Source organism: Rhineura floridana, chromosome 20 (genome assembly GCF_030035675.1).
Source record: "Rhineura floridana isolate rRhiFlo1 chromosome 20, rRhiFlo1.hap2, whole genome shotgun sequence".
Classification (NCBI taxonomy): Eukaryota; Metazoa; Chordata; class Lepidosauria; order Squamata; family Rhineuridae; genus Rhineura; species Rhineura floridana.
The window spans coordinates 19,421,794-19,448,693 of record NC_084499.1 but is presented as its reverse complement, the minus strand read 5'-3'; the positions used below and the strand labels follow the sequence as shown (position 1 = coordinate 19,448,693).

General features: G+C 48.7%; 1 protein-coding gene across 3 annotated transcripts; it reads left to right on the top strand.

The window, feature by feature from the left end:
• The first annotated feature begins 319 nt into the window (after window positions 1-319).
• On the top strand, window positions 320-25,909 carry USP20 (ubiquitin specific peptidase 20). 3 transcript variants are annotated; one of them, XM_061603800.1, is made up of 25 exons: window positions 320-470; window positions 2,910-3,007; window positions 3,358-3,411; window positions 3,637-3,699; window positions 4,249-4,380; window positions 4,906-5,002; window positions 5,164-5,233; window positions 5,477-5,590; window positions 6,543-6,621; window positions 10,821-11,253; window positions 12,093-12,230; window positions 12,787-12,935; window positions 13,984-14,159; window positions 14,907-15,001; window positions 15,637-15,670; window positions 15,828-15,873; window positions 16,697-16,877; window positions 16,991-17,117; window positions 17,926-18,095; window positions 19,367-19,448; window positions 19,885-19,993; window positions 21,361-21,463; window positions 21,947-22,018; window positions 22,671-22,856; window positions 23,731-25,909. In XM_061603800.1, exons 2-24 carry the CDS (start codon window positions 2,927-2,929, stop codon window positions 22,829-22,831), a joined length of 2,766 nt encoding a protein of 921 aa, XP_061459784.1. In that variant the 5' UTR covers window positions 320-470; window positions 2,910-2,926; the 3' UTR covers window positions 22,832-22,856; window positions 23,731-25,909. The 3 variants fall into 3 exon arrangements, with proteins under 3 accessions (XP_061459784.1, XP_061459785.1, XP_061459783.1); XM_061603801.1 differs by lacking the exon at window positions 320-470 and adding an exon at window positions 542-728 and having other exon boundaries at window positions 12,787-12,899; XM_061603799.1 differs by lacking the exon at window positions 320-470 and adding an exon at window positions 542-728.
• Window positions 25,910-26,900: the final 991 nt, after the last annotated feature.

Here is a 26,900-nt window from a genome sequence, read left to right as displayed (position 1 = left end):
AGACAGGATTTCATACTTTTTCTTTGCAAACTCATTCCTATGAAAACCAAGTAATTCTGTTCAGATGATCAGCATTTTGAAACTGGGTTGAAAATGCCATATGGTCAATATTTTAATTATTCCCAGTTTCACTGAGGCTGTGGCAGAGAGGGAGCAGTTTACGATAGCCCTGCAGTGTAGTCCAGTCCTACTATCTCCGCAGTGTAGGGTTGGGGTTGAAAGAGTGGCATATGACAGCCTTGCAATGTAGTTCTGTCCTATGTAGTTCTGTCCTGTATTGCAGGCTGGAGTTGAAAGAGGGCAGCTTATAACAGCCCTGCAGTGTAGGCCAGTGCCACACTATCAACTATCTTGGCTCCTATGATTGGCAGGGGAGGCCCTGCTGGTGGTGCTGTTGTGGGGTGCAAAATTCGAACGAGCGCGAATCCCAGAGGAGGGCTCGTGTTTGGGCTCCCACCTCGTTTCGGAAGGTGCGAATCTTGGTAGATTTCGGCTTGAAATGCGAACTGAAGCGAATTCCCCCCTATAAGGCCAGGCAGGGAAAGAGGGAGGCCTCCTGCCGCCCCGAAGTCCCCTCCCAGGCGCCGTGGCCCACCTCCGGGCCCGCCTCTGCCTCCTCCCAGCCCGGCTGCAGCCTCCGCTGCCACCGCCTCCTGTCAGAGCCGCCCGTCTCCTGCGAGCCGCTGCCAGGCAGCCTCCGCTGCCTCCTCCTGGGGCGGCCTTAGCAGGTAACCAGCGGCTAAGCCGCAGAAGGGAGCCCCGTTTTGGACCCGGCAGCCGAAGCACCGCAGGCCAGCACGAGAGAGACAGAGAGAGAGAAGGCGACGTGGGGCCTAGTTGGGGACCAGAAGCTCCGGCCTCGCCTGGGCCGTCGCCCCGCGGAAGAGGGGCGCCCCAGAGGGAGTGGGGGGTCGGGGGAGGAGGGAAACGGTTTTGGAGCCGGGCGAGCGTAAGTGGAGGCTCCGAGCGGGACAAAACAGGTTTTGGAGGGTTTGACAAATGCCTTCTCATAGTGGCCAACGGGGTGGGGGGATTAGGGGACGGGGCGTTTTTTTTTAGTACGGGGACTTCGTCTTAACTTGAGCGGAGAGAAGAGGATGTTGAGGCTGATTTTTTTGAAGGGGTGTGTTAATGCATTACCGCTATTGTTGTTACTATTGGGGGGGGAGCGTTAATGCATTAACTTCGCTTTACTTTTTGGGGGGTGTATTCATGCATCACCTCCCCCCATCATCATTATTAATAGGAGTATTAATGCATTACCACCCCTTTATTATTACAGGGAGTATTAATGTATCACCCCCCCTGTTAATTATTATTGGAAGCACTAATGCGTTACCACCCCTTTGTTATTAGGGGGAATATTAATGCATCACCCAATTATTATTATTATTATTATTATTGATGTATTAGCACCACTTTATTATTAGGGGGAGCATTCATGCATCATCTTCCCCAATTATCATTATTATTATTGTTATGGGGAGTATCATTTTATTATTAGAGGGAGTATTAATGCAGCACCTCCTCCCATTTTTATTATTATTATTATGAGTATGAATGCAATAGCACCTCCTTTGTTATTATGGGGAGGCATTTGGGTGCCTTTATATAATACTCTCCACCGTTAACTTGGGGAAGGGGGGAAGTGGAGAGAAGCTGCTATGTGTGGGCTAATTTGGGGTAGGAACCAGTCAGCTGTGTGTTCGCTTTCCTTATTTTGAGTGGGGAATCTAATGGGGGGGGCATCTCTAGCCAAGTTTACCAATCTCCTGGCCTCACCCAGCTCCATGTGACGTATCTCTTTGGAAAGTGGGGTCTGCGGAGGAATATAAAATGCTTTCTTTGGCTATTTTTTTCTTGAAAGGGGGATCTTTGTAGATTTGTTGTGTTTAATGAGCTATGCTGTTGGGGAGAGTTTGTTTCAAAGTCCCAATCGCACCATATCTGCTAGTTATTGTTTAACATGCATTTGCTCTCCCTTTGTGAGATTAGTCTATAACACATATCAATCTCTCTCTCCCCCCCCCCCAACCTTCTATAATTATACACATTGAACCTAATATATGTTTGTGATGGATGCATGGAACTGGGATAGGGGTGGTATTTCTGGATTACTCAGTCTACAGTGTAAAATATGTGTTTTGGGGGGCACATATTCTCTGGGACATCTGCTTTGCCTTCTCTGACAAGGACACAAGGGCGATAGCTCATAAGGATATAAGAAGATTCCTGCAGCTGGGTCTGGCCAAAGGCCCGTCTAGTCAAGCATTCTCTTCTCATGGTGCCCAACGAGATTATCAGTGGCAGTGGTGGGGGCTCTGTGGCCCTCCAACCACCAGGACGCATGCCAGTGGTCAGGAATGATGGAAGTTGTAGCCTAACAATATTTGGAGAACCATGGTCTCAGGTTCAATCCCTAACAGCATCTCTGGGCAGGGCTGGGAAGGACCCCTGCCTGAAACCCTGGAGAGTGGCTGCCAGTCAGTGTAGACAATACTGAGCTATAGGGACCAATGGTCTGACTCTTCATGGTTTGGGATAATACTCGAGAGGGCTGAAGTGGCAGCTGGACCATGTGGGAAGCTGGTACTTGATGTTTATAATTAGGGTAGAAAATGCCAGTACAGGATGGCAATTATGCCCTTTGGGTGGCAAAAGAGAGTTTGTGTCAAAGTTGGCCCACTCCTTGCCTAAAAAGCCCAGAGAGACAAATTCAATATGGGTTGGATTTCTGACACTGTGTTTTTGTTTTAAATTCACCTACTTCAGAATTAGTTTTTAGACACGTTGGGAAACAGCCTGTAAACTATAATGTATATGACAAGGGCAGGCTTGGGATCCACATGACGAAGCTGGACTTGAAAACAAACCAACCTATTTTGCTGTCTCTTTCTTGCTCCACACAGGTGAGCCCGGGTTCAAAATGGGCGATCCTAGAGACATTTGCCCTCACCTGGATTCCATAGGTGAAGTCACCAAGGAAGATCTGCTTCTCAAATCCAAGGTAAGGAAAGATTTGTTTGCAATAAAAACCACCCACTCCTCTTAAGAATATCCTCAGGGAGAAGATGTGACTGCTAAACCAGTGCAAGTCTGAGTTAAGCACGTCCTAAGCTTCTGAAGCTCATTCGTAAGAGGAAAGGCGGGGTTAGACCGGAGTGGGGAAGCTGGTGTTCCAGAAGTTGCTGGACTCCAACTCCCGTCCTCTCTGGCCGTTGGCCATGCTGCTTGCTGCTGATCAGAGTTCAACAGCATCTGCAGGACCACATGTTCCCCACCCCTCCATTAGACAAATAGTCTCTCTGAGAATTACAAGTCACTGACAAACTATTTGTCTCCCCCTTGTGAAAACAGGGAACATGCCAGTCTTGTGGAGCCAGGGGACCAAATCTGTGGGCCTGCCTCCAGGTAACAGCGTTGCTTTAAAGTATATGTGAGCTTTGTTATTCCCACTTGTCCATGGTGAGTTTATTGAACGGCACCGGGTAAACGTTTCACCTTTTGGGACATGAAATAACCATATTTTGGATGCATTTTGTGTGTGTTTGTGTGTGTATCTATACGCACGTGTGCGCACTCTCACACATTCTTTCACTACGTCTCTGCAGTGTTACCTGCTTTGTTTCTCTTTAGGTTGCTTGCCCGTACGTTGGTTGTGGGGAATCCTTTGCCGATCATAGCACCCTTCATGCGCAGGTGAGAGATCTTGTCCCCCTCCCTGAGAGCGAGTGAGCAGTAGGCATAATTTCCTTGGAACTAAACTGTAAGCCCCAAACCCTTTTAGCACTGAACACTTCTGGTTCTCCCAGCTGTGTTGCCTGAAAGACACACAAGTGTTGTCTAGATCAGGGGGTCCCAAACTGTGGTCCAGTGGTCTGCAAGCTTCATTTAGGTCGTCCACGGCACGTCCACGTTAAATACTCATACTTATTTTTAATTGTATTGTTACTGCATCTTTTATTTCCTGTATTTTTATTGCATTAAAGTCTTAATTCTATGGATTGCCAGTTGTAATACTTTTATAGAAGACAGTACAGGAAATAAAAAAGAAGCAACAGAAATACAATTAAAAGTCTTACAGTATCTAGCACAGCGCATTACAATAGCTACAGCAGGGAGAAAAAATCATTAAGTGGTCTGCCAAGACCGTCAGCAATTTACCACTTGAAAACCTAGTTGGATAAAAATGATATCAGTTGCTATACTTACACTCTGTGTGTGTGTGTGTGTGCTTTAAATTGCTAGGCCAAAAAGCACAATCTGACGGTGAACCTGACAACATTCCGGGTGTGGTGCTACGCCTGTGAAAAGGAGGTGTTCTTGGACCAGCGGCTGGCCTCCCACGCTCCAGCCCCACCATCAAAATTCATGGACCAGGTGGGTGTGTTCTGACACTCCTAGGCCTTTTGAGTTGCTTCCCCTTCCCCCTTTTTCATAGGCCTTTCTTGCTGTCTCTCAGCTCAGCTGGTGTTAGCACTCTGCACGTTCGTAGGTTCCTGTCAGGCAGTTTTTGTTTTTGTAAATTGAAAGGGGGAAAAAAATGTATATTTTTTTAGACCAACTTTCTAAATGCGTGCAAACATAGGGAGTCTCCCAAGTATGTCAAAACCACATCCTGATTTTTGGTTGGCCCCATTTTATTTCATTTATTTATTCAGTTTGTATCTCGCATTCCTCCTAAAGGGAGTCCAAATCAGTGTTGCTTCCAAATTGATTGTCACTCAGCCAACCGAGTTCACTGTTAGAGGGAGTGATGCGAACCGGTTTGCGGTGCTTGACTACACTCTGGGGTTTTCAGAACGGCTGCTTCTTTTTCTCCTGTCCCACGCGCGGTGTGTACTATTGTGCTGCAAAGCAGACTTGCCTGTATTAAAGGTTGACTTCCCCAACCGTCATTTCCAGGATTCTCCTCCACCCGTCCATCCTCTGAAAGCTGTCCCAATCGCCGTTGCTGATGAAGGGGAGTCTGAATCGGAAGATGATGACCTGAAACCGAGAGGTAAACCCAGAGACCTCAGCATCTGAAAATAACCCTTTCCGCTTCCCTTGAATGCCTGCCTGCCTGCCTGCATAAATGAATGAATGAATGAATGAAAGAAATGTAGCAGTGGATATAATGAGCAGCAAACTTCCTTCCTTGTTTTGTTCCTCCTACTTTAGGCCTTACTGGAATGAAAAACCTTGGGAACTCCTGTTATATGAACGCTGCACTTCAGGCGCTGTCCAACTGGTAGGTTTAAAGCTGTCTCAGGCCACTTGCAGTCCAAAGCATCTGGAGGGCACCAGGTTGGTGAAGGCTGCTTTAGGCCAAACGTGGCTGCTTCAGCTGGGCAAGGCAGATTTTTTTCCTTCTAACTGCATTATCTCTTCCGTTTTTTAAAAGGCATCCATGTTGTCCCCTTCCTCTTTCTGTGTCCCCAAGTGAAATTGTTGGAAAAATAGTCATCTGCCTTCCTTTTTGTCTTTGTTTCAGCCCGCCGCTCACCCAGTTCTTCCTTGAATGTGGTGGTCTTGTGCGCACGGACAAGAAGCCAGCGCTCTGCAAAAGCTACCAGAAGCTGATCTCGGAAGTGTGGCATAAGAAGCGGTGAGTAAATCTAGAGCAGGGTAGTTTTTTTTAATTGCGATAAGAGTTCCTGTGCTCCCTGATGGAGTTTGGCAGTGGGCCTGTCTCCACGGTAGCGGGAGTAGCTTTATACAGTAGGTTGTGTATAAAGTAGTGAAGAGGATTCTGATTGATCCTGAACAATTCTGACTGCCATTCTCTGTAAGCAGGGGGGGTCACGTAGACAATAGTGAATAGCACTGCTGTAATAGAGTGAATATGTGCCAAGGATACTGATATCGCAGGAATGCAAAGAGGAGGATGGTTGGTACAGGGGGCAGCGCATCACTGTAGCACTTTAGCATAGAACAATTGGATGAAATTGTTGCCATGGTCATGACGAATGTGGGGGTATACTGTGAAGAGTTCTTTATTGTTTATAGCCATCGGCCACCACAATATAATGCATGTAAAACAGTACAAGAATAAACACATAGCCAAATACTTAGACAGGTACAAATATTCAAAAGATATAAGAAGTTAAAATTAATTAAAACAATTTCTTCCAAAATAGGAACCTAATACTGGACAGCTTCTAATTCCCCTTCCGGTGTTTTAGATATTTAACTCTAATCTTTTCCGCAGCCACGGCGAAGGATGCTACTTGAGAGGTTAGATAGATATCATTGCCCGCTAATAGAATGCAAATTTATTCCGGGGGGGGTCTGTATAATATAGGTTGCAGGATATGCGAGAGGTATTTAAACCTCATATCATTGTAGAGAGGAAAATGGGGGGGTATATATCTGTCTGTAACTGACCACCATTTTAGTTGAGTTCTGTACTTTGCTCCAGCTAAGCGCTTGGCTGAATAAACGACCTTAAATGAGGCTTTGGCTTCATTCTTAAGTCTCCTCCAAAAAGAATCAAGTCGTAAATTCCACGACAGTAGTTCTTCTTCTTCTTCTTGATTCTGTGTTTTGTTTTAAACCAGCCCGAGTTATGTCATCCCAAGCAGCCTGTCGCACGGAATCAAGCTGGTCAACCCCATGTTCCGAGGCTATGCGCAACAGGTGAGAGTGACGGTGAACAGGCAATCTCAGGAGCTTCTTTTTTAATTATTTTATTAAGAGATCATAAGGAGAGCCCTGCTGGCTCAGGCCAGTGGCCCATCTAGTCCAGCATCCTGTTCTCACAGTGGCCAACCAGAAGCCCCAGCGGGAAGCCCAAAAGCAGGACCTGAACGCAACAGCAACTCTCCCTTCCTGCAGTTTCCAGCAGCTGGCATTCAGAAACATACGGCCTCCGACAGTGGAGGTGGAATGCAGCCATTGGAGGCTAGTAGCCTTGTCCTCCATGGATTTGCCTCATCCCCTTTTAAAGCCATCCAACAAATACCACTTCCGATATCAGATAATAGGACAAATAAAGAGGAGATAATACATCAATAAGCCATACAGAGTACCAAAGAGAAAAATAAACCAGGTAAATCAAGCCCAAAGATAAGTAACGTCTTACCCCAAATCTCATCCTTCCCTAGATTCACCTAATACATCTAGCTGAGAAAGTTACGTTGTGCAAGTCACTTCATAAAATTAACAGGAAAGAAATAAAAATCCTGGTTTGTCATTTCAAGAAACAAGGTGAGGTGCTTTCCGATTTCCTCCCTGCTGCAGTAAGAAAATGATGTGCTCCCACAGTGTTAGAAATTAAACAATATTTTTCCAGTTGCTTAGGGAGCTAGGACAAATTTTGAGGTGCTGATACAACATGAAGCCTTCTAGCAACCTGGGGATTTCAAGCATCTACAGAGGGTTGTATCCAGGCCTACCCAGAGTAGACACATTGAAATGAACGAACATGGTTAACTTGGGTCCATTAATCTCTTTTTTTTTATCATTAATTTTTATTCAAATTTTCAAAGACAAGAAACAAAACAAAACCAAAACAATTAAACAATAAAATAAAATGTTGACTTCCGATTTGTCGCAGATCAGTTATAGGTCTACAATATATAACAATCCTATCTCTAAAATTATATTATAAAATCACTTTCCTCCAGTAGTTATCTTAATTAATCATCAAATCTCATAAACATTATTTTATTCTTTCCACAAAAAGTCCAAGAGAGGTTTCAATTCCTTGAGAGATATATCTTTCAATTTTTCTCCAAATAAACATATCGCTTAATCCATCTAATTCAAATCTGTTAGGCCCAATAATTTCAATAGCCATTCTTCCATTATCTATATTAATTCCATCTTCCATCTTCAATAATCCTGTTAAGTCCAGTAATTTCAGTAGCCATTCTTCCGTTATCAGTATCCCATAATAATCTTGTTGTCATAGCCATAGTCCAAGCAAACATATCAATTAATCCATCTCGTCAAATCTGCCAAGTCCAATAATTTCCACAACCATTCTTCCATTATCAATATTAATTCCATCTTCCATCTTCAATAGTCCTGTTAAATCCAGTGGTTTCAGTATCCATTCATCCATTATCAGTATCCCATGATGATCTTGCTGTCATAGCCATAGTCATATAACAAGAGTCTGATGGGAATTTCCCCCATCACAAATATGTCCTTGCCATCAATTCTGAATATGTTGTTGAAATATTGTTGTAAAGTCACATCTCTGCTCTGGGTGCATCTCTGCTCTGTCACATATTTGTAGTTAATTCCATAACTTTTTTCTATGTCAAGCCCCATCACATCATTCCAGTCAAGAATTCTGAGTATGTTGCTGAAATATTGCTGCAAAGTCATATCTCTGTTCTTCTTTTTTACAAAATGCACTGGCTCATTTCTTAAGAGTTTCTCCACTGTCACGTATCTGTAGCCAACTCCATAGATTTTTTCTATGTCAAGCTCCATCATATCATTCCAGTCCAGAAAATTATCCAAGACATTGATAACTTTACCACCAAAATCTTCATTAATTTCTTCAGAGACAACGCTGAATTCCAAACAGTAAACTTTATTTCTAACATCCATAAACTCCAAATCTTTTTCCAATTTCACATTTGTTCTAATCTCCAGGGCTTGTAGCTTCCCTATCCCATCAAACTCCTCTCTCACAGAATCCATTGTTTCTTTAAGCTCCTGCGTCATTTTGTTAAATTCAATTTTCATCTCCTGTCTACCCTGTCTCAGGGTTTGTTTCGTTATCTCAATCTCACCCATTATTTTCTGAAACATAATTTCTTCCATGGTCTCAATCACTTTCCTGGTTGTCTTTCTTAAAACCGCAGAAACAAAAATTATTTCAGCCACAATTGGGTTAATGTTCCAGGCTTGCTTATATCAGTGTAGACATTACAGCCTGCCTTATCTCTATGTATTCAGGAATACAAAAACAAACTTAGTTCCCAACATCAAAACAATTAGTGGCGTCGTGAACAAGCAGATTCGTCAAAATGAAATAGACCAAAAAAAAAGTTTTTGTTCCCCCCTCCTCGAAATAGAAATCCCTCTTCCGTTGGTATCTTTAGAATGCACCTCCAGGACAGCTTTTTGCAATAAAAACAAAGATAAGCTTTTTCGATTTCTTTCCTCCTTAATTTCGTTAGTGAAAGAGAAAAGCCATAATAAACTCACCTAGAAGTTCTTCACAGCTGATTCATTGACAAATCTCTTTTTTGCTACACCAATTTAAACCAAGTAAAAAAAGAAAATAGAAAGAAGGATGCTTATCTGCCTGTTGAAGTCCGTTTTTCTTTAAAGAAAAGATAAACGTGTCGCTGTAATCAGCAAGAGCTTGATGAAAGTCCATCCGGCATTGCAGTTTGAACCTTCTCTCATAAATAAATGAAATCCAGTCCTCCCCACAAAAGCAGGCTTTGTGATTGATCTCTACGTTTCTCCCTGACCGGGAGAAAATCTTTACCAGTCAAAAAGAGCGTTGTGACTGATTTTAAAGCTGAAAAAGCTTCTTCTGAGACAAGAGCTCATCTCAGAGGCAGCACAGGCAAAGCAACCCTTCCCGGAAGTCGACAGGTCCATTAATCTCAATGGGTCTACTCTGGGGAAAACTTAGTTGCATGCAGCCCAGAGCATTGTTCTAATTGCCATGAAGGCTGTATGGCAGGGGTAGGGAAATATTTTTAAGTCCGGTGGGGGGGCACATTCCCTCTGGGCAGCCTTCCCAGTGGTGGGCGGGGCCAGAGGCAAAAGTGGGCGGAGCAATGGACGTAAATATTACCTTTTGTACACGTACACACACCCGTATCTGTTCCCCATCCGGATAAGCAAGAGGCGTTATCACTGTTCAAGGACACATTTTTAAATTTATTTTATTTATTTATATCCCGCCTTTCCTTCTGGAGAGCCAGTGTGGTGTAGTGGTTAAGGTGTTGGACTGCAACCTGGGAGACCAGGGTTCGAATCCCCACACAGCCATGAAGCTCATTGGGTGACCTTGGGCCAGTCACTGCCTCTTAGCCTCAGAGGAAGGCAATGGGAAACCCCCTCTGAATACCGCTTACCATGAAAACCCTATTCGTAGGGGCACCGTAAGTCGGGATCGAATTGAAGGCAGCCCAGTTCCAGTTTCCTTCTGGAAGGAGCCCAGGGCGGCAAACAAAAACACTGAACGCACTCTAAAACATCTCAAAAACAAAAGACTTTTAAAACATTAAAATAAAAACATCTTTAAAAATACGTAGGGTAGGGAAACCTTTTTCAGTTTAGGGGGGGGGCGCACATTCCCTCTGGGCAGCCTTCCAAGGGCTATGTGCTAGTGGTGCGGGGCCAGAGGCAAAAGTGGGCAGAGCAATGGATGTAAATGTTACCTTTTGTACACATACACACACCCCTCTCTGTTCCCCATCCGGATAAGCAAGAGGCGTTATCACTGTTCAAGGACACATTTATTTATTTATTTTATTTATATCCCGCCTTTCCTTCTGGTGGCAAACAAAAACACTGAAAGCACTCTAAAACATCTCAAAAACAAAAGAGTTTAAAACATATTAAAATAAAAACGTCTTTGCAAAATATATTTAAAAAAAAAGCTTTGAAAATATCTTAAAAAGCAATTCCAACAAAGACATTCCGAGCCAGGCAGGGCCTGGGAGGGGTATGGTCTGAGGAGCATCCCAGTGGCCAGATGGAGAGTCCTGGAGGGCCGCATTCCATCCCTCCCGCCCCCAGACCTGAGCTTTCCCCTCCTCGCTCTGCACACTACTGGGCTGGATGGACCAACAATCTGAGCTGCGTTGTAAGACAGGTTCTTACATTCCTAAATCACTCTTCTCGCCTCCCTGCAGGACACCCAGGAATTCCTGCGCTGCCTGATGGACCAGCTCCACGAGGAGCTGAAAGAGCCGGTAGCTGCAGAGATGCGGGACTCGGACTCGAGCGATGCGGATGACAAGCGGGAGGGTGACCGCAGCCCCTCGGAGGATGAGTTCCTCTCCTGCGACTCAAGCAGCGACCGAGGCGAGGGAGATGGGCAGAGCAAAACCGGGGGCTCCTTGGTGGAGGCTGAGTTGTTGATCCAGGATGAGGCCGGCCGAGGGATTTCTGAGAAGGAGAGGATGAAGGACCGGAAGTTCTCATGCAGCCACCGGCGGAGCAACTCTGAGCAAGTGGACGAGGACGCTGACGTTGATACCTCTGTGACGGCGCCGGATGGCCGGGCTTCCCCAGAAGCGCTCCCTCCCCCCACTCCTCGCCCTGCCAGCCCCTCTAGAACCCCAGGTACTGCTACAGGTTAAGTACAGTGTCTGAGTCCTGTAGGCTGTATCTCTCATATATATATATATCCTCCACTGATTTTGTTTACACTGATTTACATTGATTTCTACAGGAGAAAAGCTCTGTCTTGGTGGCCTCCTAATTTGCGCAGACTGTTGGTGAGAGCTGTGCTTAAGCCACCTATCACCAATCCTGGGTCTCATCCTTGTCACTCCAAACGCTGTATCACCTGTGTGTACCTCAGGGAGACAGCCACTTTTACAAGCACTAGGACAGGCAGGACATATACATCAAACAGAACATCACCTGCAGGTCCTGCAATATAATTTATGTCATCGAATGCAAAAGACCAGGATGTCATATCCAATACGTAGGAAAGACCACAACTGACACACACACACGCTTCAGAAACCACAAATGGGCAATCTTAACAAAAAAAGTGGAGCAACCAGTTGCAAAACATTTCAACATTGAGGGTCATAGCCTGTTGGACTTTCCTAGAACAGCTCTAGAGATTCCAACAGATCCAGCAACATTGACTAAAAGGGAGAACTTTTGGGTACTCTCTGGACATGGCCTGAACCTGGAGGACAGCACAAACATTACTTAGCTTCTGCAAATGAAGCCCCTCTGAGCATTCCATAAAAAAGAAAATATATATTCCCACTTCTTGCCTCAGTAGAATGGGCCCAAGGCACCCTGCAGCCAATCCAAAAATGATTTAAAAAAAAAATAGGGCAGAGATGGTGCCAGAGGAGAGGGACTCGGTGAGCTGAGATTGTCAGGCAAAGCTTTGCGATCCAGGCTTCTTCACAGGCAATCCCTCTCCTCTCCCCGCACAGAGCCGGACAACGACGCTTACACACGCTGCTCCTCTCGACCCTGCAGCCCCGTTCACCACGACATGCACTCTAAGCTGTCGAGCAGTCCCCCACGCTCAAGCCCTGTGCGACTGGGACCCTCCTATGTGCTGAAAAAGGGTAAGGCCAGGGAGCTTCTGGTGCTGGGAGGGGTTGACTTGGGTGAGTGGCCTCCATCAGAGTTGCCGTGTCTTTCTGTACATCTCCTGGGGATGTCCTTCCACTCCACTGCTGCTATTACAATTATTGTACTTATAATTAAAATTATGTCCCGTCGTTCTTCTCAAAGGAGCAGCCCAGGGCGGCAAACAGATCAATGATACATGTGTTTTTAAAGCGTCCCAAAAGTGATAAAAAAAAATATTCTCCCCACCAGTGATTTCAGCGCTGCCAGGAACAGTATCTTTCAGCCATGAAATGCCCGAAGAGTAAGCAGGGATATTTTCAGCACTCTTCCCCCTGAAAGTCAATAACGAGGGAGACGGATGCACCTCATCGGGGAGGGCATTCCCCAAATGGGGAACCGTCCCTGAAAAAGGCCTTTATACGAAGGCTGCCTTCCATTCGATTCCCTCCACGCGTGCAGAGTCCCTGGGGCGGTCTCCCGCCGAGAGAACTGGCTGGGGGTGGGCGACAGTTTCATTGGTTGTTACTGCCTTCAAATCTCTATCCTCAGCTCAGATGTTGGCTTCCGGCAAAAAGAAGGTGGAGGTCCGCTACCGCAGCGTCATCTCCGACATATTTGACGGCTCCATCCTCAGCCTCGTCCAGTGCCTCACCTGTGACCGAGTGCGTTCCCTTACTGCTGCTGATCCAGTGAAAATGGCAAGGGGACGAGCCTTTCCCACACGCTCCCTTATGCTTTGAACATAAGGAAACTGCCTTTATACCGAGTCGGAATGTTGCGGTCTCTTTAGCCCAGTGCTGTCTACTACGGGGGGGGGGGGGAGCCTCAGCCCTGGGGAGTCCTAATTTTATTATCACTATAAAATTCACATCCCGCCCTTCCTTCCAAAGGAAGCCCAGGGTGGCAAACATAACAAGGCGATTTAACAGCAACAAAAAGAAAAGCCTTCTTAAAAATGTTTTTGAAAACATTTTAAAAAACACAGTCCCAGTGAAAAACATTCCTTTCACCAGCGATTGGAAGGAACTTCAGCCGCTTCAGGCGTCAAATGCCTAGGTAAACAGGAATGTTTTCAACTTCCTCCTGGAAATCAATAGCAGTGGAGAGAGACGCACCTCACTGGGGAGGGCATTCCACAAACGGGGGGGGGGCACCACTGAAAAGGCCCTGTCATGGGTTAGTGCCAACTGGGCAATGGGGTCCTCCAGGCCTCCCTGTATAGCCCTCGAGATTCTGTTTGGGCCATGCCCCCTCACCAGCCTTCTTGAGCGCTTTTGCCTTGCTGGACTGTGATCTGTGATCATGCCTCTTGCCTGTCAGGGTGGAGAGGGCTGTGTAAGAGGAGTTGTGGTACAGCCTTCAAAAGATGCGCAGGCTCATATTTTTAGGGAGTCTGGGAGAAGGGGATTTCATGGTTGTAGAGCAGCCATGTGGAACATTTTTCTGCAGGCCCCAATTCAGTGTTTTCCCAAACCTCTAAAGTTCAGGTGCGCATTCTTGTCTGAACTAGGATCAGGCCAAGGGAGGCCCATCTAATCCAGCATCCTGTTCTCACGATTGCCAGACAGATGTCTCAGTGGGAAGCCTACAAGCAGGACCTGAGTGCAACAGCAGCTCTTTCCCCACTCATGATCCCCAGCAATTGTTATTCAGGAGGATACAGTCTCCCGGTAGCAGAGACAGAACACAGCCATCGTGGCTAGCAGCCCCTGATTGCCTTCTTTTTCCTTCTGTGGCTCCCTGCAGGTATCCACCACCGTGGAGACGTTCCAGGATCTGTCGCTTCCCATCCCCGGGAAGGAGGACTTGGCCAAGCTTCATTCCGCCATTTACCAGAACGTGCCAGCCAAGACAGGGGCCTGCGGGGACAGCTATGCCGCCTCACAGGGCTGGATCGCCTTCATCATGGAGTACATCCGGAGGTGAGCGGGCCTCAGAGGTACCATTTGAGCTTTTGGGGAGTTGTGGACAGAGGTGAGATTCAGCAAAGTCCAAAAACTAAGCTTTTGGATGTGTTCGAGATGAAACTGGGGGGAAAGTCTGCTCTTAAACAGCATTTTTTGTGGCTTTTTTCTCTTTTTATATATATATCATAATGCAGGGATGGGCATCTGTCAAGCTTCTGTGGTCTCCTTTGGTTTTTACTAGGAAGGGTCGGTGCAAAATGGGTGGCCAGTTCATTTCCTGGCCCAGTTCAAGGTGCTCACAGTAGTGTTGAAAGTTCTAAACGAGGTGCGGACAGATTGACATGAGAGGAGGTGATTCTTCAAGTACTTGCTGTTTCCCCACCACCGATAAAAGCCATTCAGTGCTTTTAACGGTGAGGACCAGCACTTTGAATTGGAACCAGATCTAAAGTGCTATTAAAACCGGCGAGGTAAAATCTGGGCAAGCAGCACTAGTGAAGACTCTCTCTGGCTGCTGCATTCTGCACTAACCAAAGCGTCTGAACAGTTTTCAAAGGGAGCCCAACCTATAATGTATTTCTGTAATCCAGGCGGGGACTTAAATGCTGGGGAAACGCCGCCATTGGCTGGTCTTCCATCTCAAGGAAGCTCTGGGAGCAAACCCTTTGGGGGAGGGGCCGAGGGAGGGAGGGGCCGAGGGGGAGAGGCGTGGCCATCCACAGCGACTCCGTCCCAAGCAATGCTCCTCCCTCGCTCTGACAGGTTTGTGGTGTCCTGCATCCCCAGCTGGTTTTGGGGTCCGGTGGTCACCTTGGAGGACTGTCTCGCTGCCTTCTTTGCCGCAGACGAGTTGAAAGGTGCGTTGGCCGGGAGGGAGCCTGGGGTGTGCATTTTGTTTGTTTATGCATTTAAATTGGATTTCTTTTGAACGGCTGGACGGACCACCCGTCGGGCCTGATACGAGCCAGTTTGGTCTATGACCGTAAATAAAAATCAAGCAAGCCAGCTTCTTAGGTTCAGATTCATATTTGGGGAAGGGGCTGTAGCTCAGTGGGCGGAGCATCCGCTTTGCCTGCCAAAGGTCCCCGGTTCAGTCCCCACTGGCATCCCCGGGGAGGGCTGGGAGAGAGCCCTGTCAGAAGCACTGGAGAGCTGCTGCTGCCAGTCAGTGCAGACGGTTCTGATCTAGATGGGCCAACGGTCTGACTTGAAAGCAACATCCTGTGAATTTAGAAAGGGCCGTAGCTCAGTGGTGGGGCATCTGCCTTGCATGCTGAAGGTCCCCGGTTCAATCCCTAGGTAGGGTCCCTGTCTGAAGCTCTGGAGGGCCGCTGCCAGCCAGTGTGGGCATTACTAAACTTAGACAGACCAATGGTTTGACTGGGTTTAAGGCAACGTCCTCTGTTCCCTGCTCTGTGCTACTGAGGGGATACCCTGCAGGGTTGCGCCGATGACTCCCCAGCCCCCCAATTTCATTTTTCTCTTTCTACAGGCGACAACATGTACAGTTGTGAAAGATGTAAAAAGTAAGTCCCGGCTTCCTTTTCAGTGTTCTTTTGAGCACACCTAATATTTTCTCTGCCTGTGGCTCTCTGGCGAGGGGATCATTTGTCCCCGAGCCTCTCACAGATGGCTGCTGCAGGCCAGTCCACCCTCCTCCTTTTTCTTTCTTTTCTTCCTCAGGTTGCGGAACGGAGTCAAGTACTGCAAAGTTCTCCGGCTCCCCGAGGTAAGGCAAAGAATCCTCAATGCTCCCGCTTTGCCAGCTGCTTTGGCTAACTTCCACAGCAGTTTTTACATCCTGAGATAGCAACCTCCTCATTCTGTTCAAGGAGCAGATTGGAAAGGAAAATCGGAACTTTAGATGTAGCCCCTCATTTTAATTTTATTTTTTTTAAAAAAAGAACGAGAGAGAGGAAATGGTTCTTCATGCGCTTCCCCTTCATCCAGCACAGATGGCACAAAGTGGGTTTCAGGGTCGTAGCTTGTTGGCGTAGCATGTTCCTTGCACTCAGAAGGTCCCAGTTTTTATTTAAAACTTTCATGTAGCAGAGGATGGGAAACCTGGAGGTAGTATGCCTCTGAATGCCAGCGGCTGGCAGCCAAAAGTGGGAAGAGTGCTGTTGCGCTCAGGTCTTGCTTTTGGGCTTCCCACTGGGGCATCTGGTTGGCCACTGTGAGAACAGAGTGCTGGACCATGACGGGCCATTGGCGTGGTCCAGCACTCAGGCTCTCCTTACGTTCTTATGCTTTCATTGTTATTTTTAATTATATTTTCATCCAGCCTTTTCCCCGAGGAACTGAGGGTGGTATGCACAATGCCCAGCCTCATTTTATCCTCAAAGCATCCCTGTGAGGTAGGCTGGGCTGAGAGTGATGGTGACTGGCCCAACGTCACCCAAGAAGCTTCCTCGCTGAAGCATTCTGCTGCAGGCACCCACAGCCCTGGCTGAACGTACCTTAGGATGAGCCCAGTAGATGTTCTCCTCCAAGGGCAGCCCGGGGGGCTTTGACTTTGCGCGTTCCGAGCTCTGGTGCGTTCTCTGCTCTAGATCTTGTGCATCCATTTGAAGCGCTTCCGGCATGAGGTCATGTACTCCTTCAAAATCAACAGCCATGTCTCCTTCCCCTTGGAAGGGCTGGACCTTCGGCCTTTCCTGGCCAAGGAGAGCGTCTCCCAGATCACAACGTATGACCTCTTGTCTGTGATTTCCCACCATGGCACGGCAGGCAGTGAGTTTTCTCTCTCCCCCCCCCCTATTCTTTCTTGTCTGGAGCATGCAAACTGGCCTCTTGGAAGTTAAGCTCTGCCTGAGGTACGTCTGCTTTATCTCCCTTTCTTAAAGGCGGGCATTACATTGCATACTGCCAGAACGTGATCAACGGCCAGTGGTATGAATTTGATGACCAGTATGTCACAGAAGTGCACGAAACAGTTGTGCAGAATGCAGAGGCCTACGTCTTGTTTTACAGGTGAGGGATTGCCGCTGTGGCCCATGAGAGCACATAGACATTCCTGGCTGGAGAAATTTGCATTTCTATACATGCTTGAAGGGATTGGGGAGGGAAGAAAACCGGAAATTTAGGGAAGGTGTGTGCTTTTCAATTTACACCCTTTTTGAAAATGAGAGCCGATCCACGGATTACACAGAATAATGTGGCATAATGAACTAGGCTGCTTCTGGCTGGTAGCAAGGCTAGTTAAGCAAAGAGGGGGCAAACCCTGGTGCTTACTGAAGAATAATGTTTATTGTTCGCTCTCGGCCTTTCAGAGTCCAAAACTCCTTTGCCAGTGGATACGAATAAAGGATAACTGTCAACATTGTTATCAAAATTCTTTAAAGCACAAAACAGTATTCAGTTCAGGCGTGTATAAATTCAGGGACGGATCCAGCAGGCAGGCTGTTGTAATGTTCCTAGGTGACGTGGGCTGTGCCGTGCTGAGGCCCCATTGCATAGGTGGTGCCCGCTGCTCTTTAGAAAGGAAAGGCAATGTGGCAGGAGCTGCATGCCAGAAAGCCCCCAGTGGCATCTCTGGATAGGGCTAGGAGAGACCCCTGCCCGAAACCCTGGCGAGAGCTGCTGTCGGCCAGTGTGGACAATAATAAACTAGATGGACTGAGGGCTGGACTTGGTATCTAAGGCAGCTTTCTTATTGAATTGGGATCCAGTGTGGAACAGCCCCTTCATAGCGAGGCCACCTGCCTGGTGGTGGCGGCACCTGTTTTGTGGCTTCAACCTGAACCCACCCCTTTTCCCTTTCAAAAAATGTTACCCCCAGGAAGAGCAGCGAGGAGACTGTGCGGGAGCGGCAGAAAGTGGTCTCTCTGGCGACCATGAAGGAGCCCGGCCTCCTCCAATTCTACATCTCTCGGGAATGGCTCAACAAATTCAACACCTTTGCCGAGCCGGGCCCCATCACCAACCACACCTTCCTCTGCTCCCACGGAGGTGAGGGAGGAAGGGGGGAATGTTTACGGGGTCCTGGGCTGGGAGGCGGGAGCGGCTTATCGTCTTGCCGTAAGCTAGCCGGTCGCGCTTCCAGTAGCTTGGGGACCTTCCACCCTCTCTGCTCTGGCTGTGCTCTTGAGCTGCCTTCCACTCTGCTCCTGCGGCAGGAACTACCCTGCATATATTTCTATCTATTTTATTTGCCCAGGCTTTCCCTCACCTATAAGATTAGGCTCTGTTTTATGTGTTTCAACCCTCCGAATTTCTGTTTTAATTCACTTTTATACGTTTTTATGCGTTTCTGTAAAAAATATTGCTGTTTTACTGGTTTTAGCTTGTGTTTTTGTTTTAATGATACATTGTTCTTCCTTTTTTTTGCCTGTATTTCGCTTAGAGATTTTTAAATATTAAGGGGCGTATAAATGCTTTTAAATAAATAAATCCCATTTATGAATCTCTTCCTATAAAGTGTCTCAAAGCGACCTGTCTAATTGCGTTGCTTAATTTTAGGATGGTGGGAGGGCCTTAATTAACCCTGTGCTAGGGCACCTGCTTTGGATACGGAGCTCCCTGGTTTGGTCCCCAGCGCCTCTGATTATGTCTTATTTTATTGTTGCATTTGTATCCCACCTTTCCTCCAAGGAGCTCAAGGCGGTGTATGTGTTTTTCCCCCCTCTCTGTTTTATCCTCACAGCAACCCTGCGAGGTAGATTATTTTATCATTTAATTAAATTTCTATATTGCCCTTTCTCTGAGAAAGAGCCCAGGGCAGTGACTGGCCCAAGGTCACCCAGAGAGCTTCATGGACGAGCAGGGGATTTATATCCTCATCTCCCAAGGCATAGCCAAGCTCTCTAACTACTTTGCCACACTGGCTGTCATAAGGATCAGGTGGTAGGAAAGAAGCAGTTGTTTCTTTTTGAGACCCTGGAGAGCCGCTACCTGTCAGAGTAGACAGCACTGGCCTACATGGACAAAGACCCTGAGCTGGTCTAAGGCAGCTTCTGGTGTCCCTAAGAGTGTGAGCTGCGTTTCTTCCTGGTCTCCACCTACCTCCCAGTTAATGGCAGGACTTTCCTTCTTGCGTGTCTCCAAGTAGCTCCCTACTTATGTTCTCCCTACCGCTTGGAGGCAGGAAACTCCGTAACTTCAAAGGAAGCTGTCAACGCACATGCCAAAGTCGTTGTGATTCCTTGCCTCCTGCCGACGTGCCAGCCACCTGGAAGAGGCCCTGTTCCTAATCCCTTCTTCTCCGTCTTGTTAATTCGCAGGCATCCCTCCAAATAAATACCATTATATCGATGACCTCGTGGTGATCCTTCCCCAGAACGTCTGGGAGTATCTCTATAACAGGTAAGGAAGTCGGTCTTGCTTCACGGTGCTTAGGCTCAAATTGGCTTCTGCTTCTCCTTCTTCATCACCATCAAGATCCTTCTTGCAGCTTGGACTTGATCATAGAATTATTATGGGGAAGCTTCTTTGCCCCTCCCAGATGTTGTTTGACTACAGATCTCATCGTCCCTGACCATTGACTCTGCTGGCTTGGGCAGATGAGAGTTGGAGTCCAGCAGCCTCTGGGGGGCAACAGTCGTTCCTCCAACCCTGGATCACGCCAGAGGAGCACATCTTGTCTTCGTGTCTTTTAACGGTGTCCACCTTTGGTGCGTGTAGTTCTGGCTGTGCGGTCAGGCAGTCCCCACCCATAAACACTTGCCACATCTGGAAGCGGGCGGCAGTCTTTCTGCCTCTGCAGCCCCACTTCAGCCCCTCCGCTTCCTTTTCTGTTCAGGTTTGGCGGCGGGCCGGCTGTCAACCACCTCTACGTGTGCTCGGTGTGCCAGGTGGAGATCGAAGCCCTGGCCAAGAGGAGGAAGGTTGAAATTGACACCTTCATCAAGGTACCGTCTCCAGCAAGCAGGTCAGGCCTGCTGGGGTGGGGAAGTGCAGAGGAGGGCCTGAACGTGTGAAGCAGCCAGTGTGGACTTTGCTGACTGGCTGTTTTATGTTATTTTGATATCTGTTTCTTTGTGTTTTGTGAGCATCGGATGTCTTGCTCTGCCCAAAGCTAAATCTACTTAGTAGATTTGTATCCCGCTTTTTTGACAGGAGTCCTGAAAGCAGCTTAACAACATTTATTAAACGTAAAGACATTTATTAAACATAGCAGATACACCAAGGACCCCCACGTGCCCACGAAATAAACTTCTTCACACAGCTCATAGTTAAACTATGAAAGTTGCTGCTTCAAGAGGCAGTGATGGCCACCACCTGGAAGCCTTTCAAAGAGGACTAGACAAATTCATGGAGGAGAAAGCCATCAATGGCTACTAGCCACAACGGCTACGCTCCCCCTCCACTGTCGGAGGCAGTATACCCCGAATGCCATTAGCTGGGGAGCACAAGTGGGGAGGGTGCTGTTGTGGGCTTCTCTTTAGGACCTCTGTTTGGCAGCTCTGACAACCGGGTGCTAGACTGGATGGGCTTCCTTTGGTCTGATCCGGCAGGACTCTGCTTATGTTTTCTCTCCGCTACCGGAGGCAGGATGCTTCTGAATACCAGTTGCTTGAAACCGCAGGAATTGAATTAAACTGAATTGAAACTTTATTTTTACCCCGCCCTTTTTCCAAATTGGAACTCAGGGCGGCTTACAAATAGAACTACATGTAGTTAAAAACATAGAAAAACATACAATTAAACTACAATTAAACTATGCACAACCTTAAAACTGTAAAAGGCACTTAAAAATCTAAAAACAATTTAAAATAATACAAATAATAATATAAAACAATAAAACAAGCCTTGTAAAGCAGGAGGGGAGAGTTGCTCTTGCGGTCAGGTCCTGCTTGTGGGCTCCTCACTGGAGGCATCCGTTTGGCCCCTGTGAGAACAGGAGTTTGCAGTAGATGGGCCCCGTTTGGCCTGATCCTCCAGCAGCCAGGCCCTTCTGATGTTCTTGAAAGAAAAGAGCCAGCCTCAGTGAAGCAGGGGCCCACATCAGATGCTGTTAGTTGGCCCTGCGGTAGGGAGGGGTGGGACAGTCTGAATGGAGCAGAGGCTCCCCACGCCTTCTATAAATCTCCCAATTCCCAAGGCAGCTTACAACAACCATCAAAACACAGTAGCAAATAAAAATAGGAGGAGCATTAAAAACTAGCCGTAAAGGCTGGTGGGGGGTGGTGGCAGCGGCTGTGCTTCTCTCCCCCCCCCCGCTCCCAATGGATAATGATAACAAAGAATTCTCTCATCTGTTTTTTTTGCCCGTCAGCTGAACAAGGCATTCCAGGAGGAAGAGTCTCCCGGAGTCATCTACTGCATCAGTATGCAATGGTTCCGTGAGTGGGAGGCGTTCGTCAAAGGGAAGGACAATGGTAAGATCCGAGGGGGAGTTGGCAGGGGGGAGGGCTGGGGAGTGGGGGGGAGAGAGGGGGGGGCAGTGCCCCAAACGAGTGCCTTGAAAGCAACACTGCAGGGGGAGCTGGTTTCTCTGCTCAAGCAGGGGTGGCCACATGGCTTTCACCCAAAGCATCCTGCGAACGGCATTTTATTAAGGGTGCTGGGAACTGTTGTTCTGTGAGGGGTAAACTACAGCTCCCAGGATTCTTTGGGAGGGAAGCCATGTGCTTTAAGCGTGTGTCAAATGTACAGGGCTTAATGCTGCATGCACACCATACCTTGAATGCACATGGCTTCCCTCCCAAGGAATCCTGGGAACTGTTGCTCTGAGAGGGGCAAACTACAGTTCCCAGCATTCTTTGGGAGGGAAGCCATGTGCTTTCGGTGTCTGGCGCATGTATGCAGCCTACACAAAGCAACAGAGAGCAGCCCCAGATGGCCTTTTTTCTTTCCTGCAGAGCCCCCGGGACCAATCGACAACAGCAAGATCGCTGTGGCAAAAGGCAGCAGCCACATGCAAGTCAAACAGGGTAAGCCCCCCGGCAGCTCCTGCAGGGTGCCTGCCTCCCTTTCCTCCTCCCCCGACTACCTCTCTCGAGGAACAAAAGTGTGCGGGGGGGATCTTGGTGAAGCTGAGGGGAAAGGTTTTGGGCTTGAGAGGTGGCCTTGCATGGCTTTAACAGGAGGATTGGGCACATTCGTGGAAGAAAAGGCTACCAATGGCTATTAGCCACGATGGCTGTTTTCCTTCCACACTTAGGGACAGTGTGCCTCTGAATGCCACTTGCTGGGAATCGCAGGTGGGGAGAGATGCTATCGCGCTCACGATCTGCTTGTGGGCTTCCCATTGGGGCATCTTGCTGGCCACTGTGAGGGCAGGGTGCCACACGAGGTGGGCCGTTGGCCTCATCCAGCAGCCAGGCTCTCCTGATGTTCTCAATTCGCCCTGGGCTTCCATTCCGTAACACACCTCACAGAAAGAGTAGTGGCCTGTCTCGCAGGGTTGCTGTGTTGTGCTACAACTGTTCTTTTTTTCAGATGCAGTTACTGTTTGTTCATCATAGTTGTGACTTAATCTTTCCATTTAATAATAATGTTGCTGCTTTGGACAAGGCGACGAGGGTTTTGCTGTAGAACCGAAGCTGCTCTCGCCACCACTTTACACACTCACTCACTTGACAGGCGCGGATTATGGGCAGATTTCCGAAGAGACGTGGATTTACTTAAGCACGCTGTATGGCGGTGGCCCCGAGATCGCCATCCGGCAGAACGTGGCCCACGTCCAAGAGGTGGAGAGCATCCACGGGGAGCAGAAGATAGAGGCAGAGACCCGGGCGGCCTGAGGGACAGTGGACCACGTGGGGGAAGGTACTCGAGAAGGGCACGTGTGGGATTAGGCTCGAGAGGACAGCTGCCACTCCTTGAGCTGGGCCCGTGACTTATCTAGCCTGGTTATTGTCTACTCTGGGGATGGGAAACATCTGTGGCCCTCTGGATGTTTGTTGGCCCCCACCTCCCATCAGCCCCTGCATGCAGCGTGGCTGACAGATGTTGGGAGTTAGGAAGCCACCTTGTACCTAATCAGACCGGTTGCAGCTCAGGTGTTTTTTACTCGGGGGATGGGGAACCTGCAGCCCTCCTGTTGGGCTACAATGCCCTTCAGCCCCCGCAACTGGCAAGGCCAGTGGTCCAAAGACGATGGAAGTTTGGGAACTGGATTTATGCAGAGTGGCCGTTAGCCCCTCTAGCTCAGTATTGTCGACTCTGGCTGGCAGCAGCTCTCCAGGGTTTCAGGCAAGGAGCCTCTCCCAGCCCTACCTGGAGATGCCTTGGGGTTTGCACCTGGGACCTTCTGCATGCAAAGCAGGTGCTCTGTCACTGAAGTGTGCCCTTGGAGTTGTGGCCCTCCGTCGTTGGATTACAAGTCCACCAGCCGTGGTCGGTGTCATCTGGCTCCAGCTGTTCATCCCTGCTACTTCAGATCCTTTCAGTCCTTAGAGATGCCAGGGGTTGAACCTGGGACCATGAGCTTGCCAAGCAAGCGCTCGGCCATGGAGCGAGGGGCCAGAGGGTGAGGAGTGTGTGTGTGTGTGTTTAAAGAGTTGTAGTGCAGCAGCACCATTGGCTTGTGGCCCCCAGAAGGTTGCCCAGAAGGCAGTGCGGCCCTCGAGCTGAAGAAGGCTCTCCGCCCTTGTGCTGACACAGCTCTGACCTCTTGTCTCTCTCCCTCTGCTCTTGACAGGTTGGGCCGGCCTTGGCTTCCCCTTGGGGAGTGGACATTCTGCACCTTTGGGAGTGAGTCCCGACACTCTCTGTGTGCTTGCGCGTGTCTCCCTCTCTCTTGTGTCTTGAAACTCAAAAGCATACCAAGCAGCAGCAGTAGCCAACTTGCCCTGCTCACAGTGAGTAACACTCCGACTCGTAGAAAGCGATGTTAATTTGATGCCTAGCACACCGCCACCGAGGCCTCCCGGGTGCCCGCTTGCAGCTGCACAGGTGAGAGAGAGAGAAAGCGCGTCCTGCAAGTCTGCCTTTGTCCAGATGAGAATGAGGACGCCTTTGCCAAAACCAGTTTTGTCCTTTCTGTCAGTTCTTCCCCCTTTCCTCCTGCCCAGGCCCTGACTTGACATGTCTGGGTTACACTTGGCGTGGCCTCAGAGGAAACCAGGAGGACGAGTTTTCCCATCGGCAATCCTTTTTTGACAGCCGTGACTTTTGGCCCGCTCTTCGTGTGCCAAGGGTAGGCGTGCCACATTCGGTTCCTTTTTATTTCTCTTCCTCCTCTGGTATTTCTGCCAGTTCAGTAGCTGATGTAGCAGTTCTGCTGGAATCAGACACAGAAGACTTTTTTTTTTGCCGGGGGGGGCATTATAAGGTGATGTTGGAAGTTGGACACAGTCTCAAGCCAGAGGCATCATGGTGACAAAAGTCCCCTTCCTTTTTTTCCTATTGCACGAATGGGGTTTTCGTTTGTTTTCCCTGTTCCGACGGGGAAAAGCTTTCGAAACGCAGGGTGGATCCCAGGAATGCTATTTATTTATTTATTTATTTATTTGCAAGGGTCAAAGGCCCACCCACTTATTCATGACGACTCTCCCTCCCTTCTCTCTCTCTCCCCCCCCACACCCCCCCATGTGTGCGCATAAACACAGAAATACACACACGCACCACTTAGCACCAGGAACAAGACCAGCTGAACAGTATGTTCCCACCCCATTGATGTGAAAATGGGCCAGTGCACGGGAGAATTCCTGAGAAAAGAGGTAGCTTTGAATTAGCCCCTCACGGCAACACCATGCTCAGCTTGTGGCTGCGCTCGCACCACAGGGCGTACCACGCCTGATTGCGTGCGCAACCACAAACGCAGGAAGCCTCCCTGAGGGGTCGGGAACACACATTTGGGCAGAGTTGACCTTGAAGCCAGACAGACAGATTGCCCACCCTGAGCCAGTGCCATCCCTTTTTTTTCTGGCTGTGTGAGAATACCAAGAGAGATAGGCCAGCAGGGCCAAAATGCCCCCCCCCCAACAGCCACTACAGGAGTGCCAGAACTAGAATGGTCCCAAGCTATGGTGTGATTGGACAGCTTCTCCGAGGGAAAAAATCACATGCACCCCAACATGCTTGATGCACTTGGGGAGGTAGAGCCACCACCCCCTCCAGAAATCCCTGCCGTGTTTTCTACTTAGTAGCTGATCAGAGAGGTCCCTTTTTGAGCAGGGGTTCTGGTCCTCCCTAGGGGCTCTGCGTTGCTGCACTTTGCACAGAGGCAGCGTCTCTCGTGGCAAACTCATCAGAAGGGGTTGCGATGACAGAACTGAGTCTAAATAGTTTGGCGTTGGACTCTACTGATGCACAATCTCACTCTCCACCCCCCAACTTGCCTTGCTGAATGCTGCCAGGATTTAACGGGGATTGCTCTGAAGCAAGCTGTTTTTTTTCTTTTAAAGGGGGTGGGAAAGGGCTGATGATGGAAGGGAAGGAAGGAAGATCTTTTTCATCTAACATGATATTTGGTGATGCGGCTTCTGGAGGCAAAAACCTTTGTTGCAAACAGCAGCGGGTTCCTGCTCCTTTTTAAATTGAAAGAAGAAAAGCTCACCTTGTAGATGTTTCTCCGCTCTGTGTTTTTGTTGCTTGCCTCGCTGACATGGATCTGCAACGCCTAAAATAACATCCTCCCAGGCACAGGAGGAGCACCAGGGAGCTGTGACCTGTTGTGGGTGTTTTTTCCGTGTCTCTCATTACCCGAGGCCGGGCATCCCTTCTGCTCTACTGTGGAACATCCACAGGGGGGGCAGCCTCTGTTGTGCTCTGTGCGGGTGTCTCACAAGAGACTGAGAGCATCCCCAAGCTCTTGTGCGTGAAATTCCTCCTTTTGTGCTAAGAACGTGAGCCAATAAATGCCGCTTGCATTCAAAGTTGTGTAGATGTCGCTTTGCTTGTCCACGGGCGCCGTGGCCAGAACCAGCAGTGGTTGGAGCCTGTTGGGTCTGGAAGAGGAGACACGGGGACCCAACAGTGGGTGGAGGCAGAGCCAATCACAGGCAGAGCTAGAGCCATTGGCACATTGTTCTGTGCATTTCCCCTTCACTTTCCTAAATGCAAATAGCCCGTTTTTTTTCTTAAGTGGATCCGTTGGGCTAGGGAGACGGAGTACTTTAACCCACTAACTGCACGAACCTAAAGTTCTCGTATGTGCTTGAATCCCTCCCACGAAATACCGGCCCTCTGGAGGAGCCCCGAGTGACAGTAACAGAGATGACTGTCCCCAGCACACACACGCACACTTAAAAACCTTGGCGTGATAGAGTCTACGGCAAGGGGGTTCCCCAAACCCAGGGCTGGCTGGTGCCCTTTGGGAGAGGTGGGGCGGAAGGCAGACAGCCCAGCAGTGGGCGGAGCCGGAGCCAATGAGAGGCGGAGCCAGCTTGTGCTAGTTTTGTCCCCATTCTCTTCTTCCTTGCGGAGTTCTGCAAGGGGTAACGCTGAGACGAAGGAGGGAGCTGACGGGGGACTGAAGTAAGAAGGCAGGCAGGTTGGGGCTGGCTGAGGGCTGACTTAGGTTGATGGAGCAGGGGCCAGTGCCCAATTGGCCATAATGGCCCAGCTTCCACTGGCCCGAGCTGGACACGTGGCTTGTGAGCTGCCCAGTAGGCTTTCGTCTGAACCAAGGCTTAGCTGCTGCTGCCCCCCACAGCCAAAGCCTGTGTAAAAGTTATAACGAACTGTTTCAAGCATGTGCAGAGTGCCTCTTCCCCCCACCAAGTCACTCCAACCATCCATTCACGTGTCTATAATTAGAGGCAGCATCTTCTGGGTCAGAAGGCCTGGACCCATTTTCTTTCACCTCAAATGTATTTCCTTGCCCAGGGAGGCCCACTAGCAGGAAGAGTTTGAAAGACCTGGAAA

Excerpts from the sequence above, each read along its gene's own strand:
- USP20 (XM_061603800.1), top strand. The coding sequence starts at position 2,927 with ATGGGCGATCCTAGAGACATTTGCCCTCACCTGGATTCCATAGGTGAA. Across the intron at positions 15,874-16,696 it reads AAGTTCTCCGGCTCCCCGAG|ATCTTGTGCATCCATTTGAA; the intron begins GTAAGGCAAAGA and ends TCTCTGCTCTAG. Across the intron at positions 22,019-22,670 it reads CCACATGCAAGTCAAACAGG|GCGCGGATTATGGGCAGATT; the intron begins GTAAGCCCCCCG and ends CTCACTTGACAG.